General features: G+C 34.6%; 1 protein-coding gene and 1 pseudogene across 1 annotated transcript; both read left to right on the top strand.

The window, feature by feature from the left end:
• The first annotated feature begins 415 nt into the window (after positions 1–415).
• Positions 416–1700, top strand: LOC106767826 (annotated as a pseudogene).
• Positions 1701–4348: 2648 nt separating this feature from the next.
• LOC106766836 (pentatricopeptide repeat-containing protein At1g55890, mitochondrial-like) lies at positions 4349–5813 on the top strand. The gene has a single exon (XM_014651599.2). It carries the CDS (start codon positions 4401–4403, stop codon positions 5529–5531), a length of 1131 nt encoding a protein of 376 aa, XP_014507085.1. The 5' UTR covers positions 4349–4400; the 3' UTR covers positions 5532–5813.
• The last annotated feature ends 353 nt before the right edge of the window (positions 5814–6166 follow it).

Here is a 6166-nt window from a genome sequence, read left to right as displayed (position 1 = left end):
ACACCTCCCCTCTATTTTCTTTTATTCCAAAAATACTCTACACCTTCCCACTATCCTTAACAATCTTTTTCTTTCTCTCTCTACATTAATTCTCTCTACATTAATAGAGCATTTATTACAAAATATAAAATTCAGAGGAAACATTTATTACAAAATATAAAATTCAGAGAAAATTTCCATATTAGTACTTCTACTATTTCCATTTTATAAAATTAAAAGTTAGATGCAAATACAAAATAATAAACATAATAATATTAATAGTAAATAAAAATATATTATTATTATTATTATATATTAACTTTATAATGACACTAAATATTTTTGAAATAAAAGAAAATAGTAAAAAAATATAAAATATTTTTGAAATAAATTAAAATAGTGGAGAGATGCAGAATCCACTCCAAAGAATGGCTCCGTTGTGTAGGGTTATCAGTGGTGCGAGCACTAGACCCTTTATTTTTTCTCAATGCTTATCCCAAAATGTATAGCATTCTTCACCGTGCTTTTTGCACTGCCGCAGAACCAGCGACCGTAAGCATCAAGTCTATTTCGGAGGATTTATACAAAGAAGTGAAGTTAAAGAGCTTGGAGCTTGGTGGAGAAGTTCAAGAAAGCTTCCCACATTGACCGGTTCCGCAAAAATACTGGCATTTACGAGGAGACAGTGCGGCGTCTCGCCGATGCCAAGCGCTTTCGGTGGGTTAGCGACATCCTCGAACACCAAAAACAGTATTCCGACATTTCCAACGAGGATTTCTCTGTGCGCCTAATATCCCTTTATGGGAAATCTGGCATGGTCAAACACGCCCGCATGGTGTTCGACGAAATGCCCCAGCGAAAGTGCAACCGCACCGTGCTCTCTTTCAATGCCCTCTTGGACGCATACCTCCAGTCCAGGAAATTCAACGTCGTGGAGGAGCTTTTCAAGACCCTCCCCACTCAGCTCTCAATTGAACCTGATTTGGTGTCGTACAACACTTTCATTAAGGCTTTTCGTAAAAAGAGTTCCTTTAATTTGGCACTGTCAGTTCTTAAGGAGATGGAGGAGAAGGGTGTGAATCCTGATTCCATTACGTTTAACACTTTGCTTCATGGGTTGTACTCAAAGGGTAGTTTTGAGGATGGTGAAAATGTGGGGGCAAATGAGTGCTAAGAATGTTACTCCTGACGCGAGGAGTTATTATTTTAAGTTGGTGGGGTTGTTGAGGGAGAAACCGGATGAAGCTGGTGAGTTTTTTAGAGAAATGAAGAAGGTGGGTGTGAAACTTGACCTCTTTTGCATCAAAGCTGTCCACAATGCTCTCATTAAACGTATTGTGAATGAATGTAATTTGGATGAGTTCAAGAACTATTTAGTTATAATTGCAAACTCTGACCTTGATAAAAACATTTACTCTATCCTTATTCCCTTCCTGCGTGAGAAGGGTGATTGGAAGACCACATTTGATTTGTGCTTTGAGATTTTTAAAAAACGGGGCCGTGTTGATGAATCGTTGTTGCAACTTGTGGTGGATAAGCTGGTGGATGAAGGCATGATTTCAGAGGCGAAGGAGTTTGTGGAGATAGGGAAGGAAAACTGTCGTTATAGGATAAATTTACCTAGTTATGTTAGTTCTTAGTTGCACTTTGTTATTGGTCTTGCAATTTGATTGGTTTTGTTATGATAGTGATTGAGAAAATGTCAATAATGGCTTTTGTTTGGCAATGTGAGCCTATGACAATGTAATATTGCAAAAGTATTGTTGATTCATCGCCTATGAAATATACAAATATCAGTGGCATGGAAATGCTTACACTAATTTCTATATTCTTTTGTTACTGCTTTGCTATAATCAAAGTAGTCATATAAAAGGTTCCCTTCTTCTGGAAAATGGAAGGATGTGATCACGTATCAGTTTTAAATTCTGTAATGCATTTGATCAAATCAAGCTATTAATTTCTTTTTCATAACACACCATATAAATGTATTAAATACCATTGAAAAAATATGAAAACAATCATACAAGATATAAAGTACTAATAAATAAATCTTTCATGTAGGCAAAGACACAAAATAAGGAGTGATTATGTAGGAGGTAATGACTCAATGCTTTTTAGAGGAAATGTTCTGATAATAATATTAGTTACAAATTAAAAATAAAAAATTGATTCTAGCAATTATGTTTTTGTTTAGATATTTTTAAAAATGCAAAAGCTACTTTATGATTGTTTACAATATTTTCTTTTAAAAGAATAAGCTAATTTTATGAGAAGCTAAGTTTTTCAAAATATTTTCTCATTCAGTTTTGTATTCTTTATAGAAATGCAAAATCTACTTTATGATTGTTTACAATATTTTCTTTCAAGAGAATAAGCTAATTTTATGAGAAGCTAAGTTTTTCAAAATATTTTCTCATTCAATTTTATATTCTTTTTAGCTTCCCGTTATCTTGATAAGTTGAGACTAATACCTGCATAACTGAAAAAAAAGAAAAAAGTGTTTCTTTTACAAGAGAAATGGTATATCTCTGTATTCATAATACATAACCCCTACAACTCCTTAAAATCATACAACAAAATCAAGTGTTTCAAAAAGAAAATATCCCTTGACAAGAGAGAACTTCTACAAAAACAAATTATGACACCTAACATCACTAGTTGTATTAGACTTAGATGTTAATATAGCTCTTCTTCTGATACAGTATATGGATGTCAATCTTGTTTCCTGATACAGTATGTGGATGTCAATCTTGTTTCCTAATACAAGAAACATCACATATGCCAATTATTTGTCTGAAAGCAAGGCATCAAGTTCCTTCTTTGATTATGTGAAACTCTTTGTCTTAAATCTTAAAAACTCAAGTCTAAAAGAAGTCTTACTACTACAACAAAATCAATAATAAAATTAAGAAACAATAATAAAAATCTAACTCAGGATAAAAACCAATACTTTGAAACATACAAAGAATACAATTTACCTCTTCAACTGTGTTGGCAAGTGAATTTTTAAAAAAGAAATGCTTATAAATGTTTTGGCAGTAGTAGAATTAAAATGAGATAATGGTGCACGTGAATCATATACCAAACGCAACGCCAAGTAGCTCTTTTCAAAAGGGGAAATTAAGAAAACCTTCGGACAACAGAAAAAAGGTTAAAGAGGAGAACCTGTGCACATTTCATCTCCTCCCACGTGCTGTAATTTGATGATGTACTCTGAATTTTCAGTATCAAGTATTGGTTGATATCTCAAGTCCTTCACTTTCTATAATAGAAACATACCAGAAAACATTGAAGTATATATCAGATTAACCATTAATGCTTAATAAGATGTACCAATAACGAAAGACTAAGTTATACATCTAGTTTTAAACTGTTATTTACATGTACATCAAGAAGATTTCTCTCAAGTTCTACAACAAAAAAAATAAATAAATAACCATAAGGTCAACCAAATACAAACTTTAAGAGATAACTACATTCACCTTACACAATATCATGGTGTTAATTACCTGATGTTTTAGAAAAAATTATGAGACATTTATCTTCACATGATAATAAACAAATGTGATTTTCAGTTCTCTGATTTCTTTTCTTAATTTTAATATATCTTGTCTTAATTTCTTAGTTAATATATCTTGTCTTAATTTCTTGTCTTAATTTCTTAGTTAATATATCTTGTCTTAATTTCTTTTCATCTTAAGAAAAGCACAAGCAATAACAAATGTCCTCTGATTTTATTTTCAGTTCCACTGTTATTCTTGCCTATAAAGAGAAATGGAAAATCAAATAAGATGCAACACCTTATTCACTAATGGTAATGCACATTATAAAAAACCCGAAAGCATATAATCCACTCTCCTCATTTAACTAAACTACAACTCCTCTCAAACCTTATTCTCAACCACAACTCCTCACCTCCATTCCTTTTTCCTCTTCTCTCCAACACTACTCTCATATTTTCAACAACCCATTCTTCATTATCATTCTTTCAAAAATCTAACAAACTAAAAGAGCCCCTGAGAGTAACCATTCCTCCTGTGGTCATTTCAAAAATCTTTTAAGTTCACGCGTTATATTAACTAGTTTACTATATACAATGTCCATAAAGAAAAATTATGGATGCAAGAAAAAAAGGTCATAAAAACAAAATCTTTTTAATTGTTCACAGTCATAGGGAGCTCAAACAGAGGATTTACTACCTATAAAATTCTAGGACACCTCTTTCCTTAGTATATTTTAAAAAGAGGAGATGCTCAAGAATTTTGAGATGCACAAGGAAAAACCTAAAATAGATCGTCCAAAATGTTTGGGCCGAATGTTCTCCAAGCCCAACTTTAAAACTTTTGCAAAAACAATGACTCCATTATGTAGGGTTCTCAGTGGTATACCAGACCTTTTTTTTCTCCAGTGTTTATCCCAAAATGTATCGCATTCTTCACCGTGCTTTTTGCACTGCCGCAGAACCAGCAACAGTGAGCATCAAGTCTATTTCGGAGGATTTATACAAAGAAGTAAAGTTAAAGAGGTTGGTAGAGAAGTTCAAGAAAGCTTCTGACATTGACCGGTTCCGGAAAAAAACTGGCATTTACGAGGAGACAGTGCGGCGTCTCGCCGGTGCCAAGCGCTTTCGGTGGGTTCGCGACATCCTCGAACACCAAAAACAGTATTCCGACATTTCCAACGAGGGTTTCTCTGCACGCCTAATATCCCTTTATGGCAAATCTGGCATGGCCAAACACGCGCGCATAGTGTTCGACGAAATGCCCCAGCGAAACTGCGAACGCACTGTGCTCTCTCTCAATGCCCTCTTGGCCGCATACCTCCACTCCAAGAAGTTCGACGTGGTTGATGAGCTTTTCAGGACCCTCCCCACTCAGCTCTCAATCGAGCCTGATTTGGTGTCGTATAACACTCTCATTAAGGCCTTTTGTGAAAAGGGTTCCTTTGATTCAGCACTCTCAATTTTTAAGGAGATGGAGGAGAAGGGGGTGAATCCTGATTCCATCACGTTTAACACTTTGCTTGATGGGTTGTATTCAAAGGGTAATTTTGAGGAGGCTGAAAAAGTATGGGGGCAAATGGGAGCAAAAAATGTTGCTCCTGACGTGAGGAGTTATTGTTCCAGGTTGTACGGGTTGGCCAGGGAGAAGAAAGCGGGTGAAGCTGTTGAGCTTTTTAGAGAAATGGAGAAAAAAGGAGTGAAGCCGGACCTCTTTTGCATCAATGCCATCATCAGAGCTTTTGTAAATGAGGATAATTTGGATGAGGTCAAGAGCTGGTATGGTGAGATTGTAAACTCTGATTTTGATCCTAATAAAAAGACTTATTCTATCCTTGTTCCCTTCCTGTGTGAGAAGGGTGATTTGAAAACTGCAATTGAGTTATGCAAGGAGATTTTTAACAAACGGTTCCTTGTTGACGTGTCCTTGCTGCAACTTGTGGTGGATAAACTGGTGAACGAAGGCATGATTTCAGAGGCGAAGGAGATTGTGGAGACAGGGAAAACCAATAGGTACTGTCGCTATAAGCTAAATTTAACTGAGTCAGAGTAGAGTTATGTTAGTTCTTAGTTGCAGTTTATTATTGTTCTTGCAATTTGATTGGTTTTGTTATGATGGTGATTGAGAAATTGCCCATAATGGCTTTTGTTTAGTAACTGGCATTATGAGCCTAGTAACCGGTTTCTTCAAAGTAGCTTGCGTTCTCTGATTGCACTTGTTCTGCATTCTAGTTAAAGATATTAGCCCTTAAACTCTCCTCGCGCATGAAATTTGCCTAAGTGAATTTACATTTAGCAATTTAAATATGGAATGCATACCTGCATTATGTGGATATGTTGGAGTTTGGTCTTCCTACTTTTATGTTGGCCATCTTTGTGCTATATAGAAATATAGATTTGGTTTTAACCAAGGGCATTGAAGAAATGTTTAAGAGCGATATCCTGGCAACCGCCTATGTAAGTTTAGTTTAGGTAATGTGTAATTTTTTTAAGTAAAGTAGCTTATAACTAGTGATTATATAATAAACTTCTGAAAATTTGCTAAGATATATACCCATATCTATTTTTTCTAAACAGAGGTACCATATTTTAATTCAAAAGAATTTATTTGATCTTTAAAAATAATTAAATTAGTGATTTTTGGTTCCTCTAGAGAAATACTATCGAGATATTATGATTGTGATTATA

Source organism: Vigna radiata, chromosome 7 (assembly GCF_000741045.1).
Source record: "Vigna radiata var. radiata cultivar VC1973A chromosome 7, Vradiata_ver6, whole genome shotgun sequence".
Taxonomy (NCBI): Eukaryota; Viridiplantae; Streptophyta; class Magnoliopsida; order Fabales; family Fabaceae; genus Vigna; species Vigna radiata.
This window is presented reverse-complemented; position numbering and strand designations above follow the sequence as displayed.

What these genes read in the sequence shown, in the direction of transcription:
- LOC106766836 (XM_014651599.2), top strand. Translation starts at nt 4,401, where the DNA reads ATGTATCGCATTCTTCACCGTGCTTTTTGCACTGCCGCAGAACCAGCA.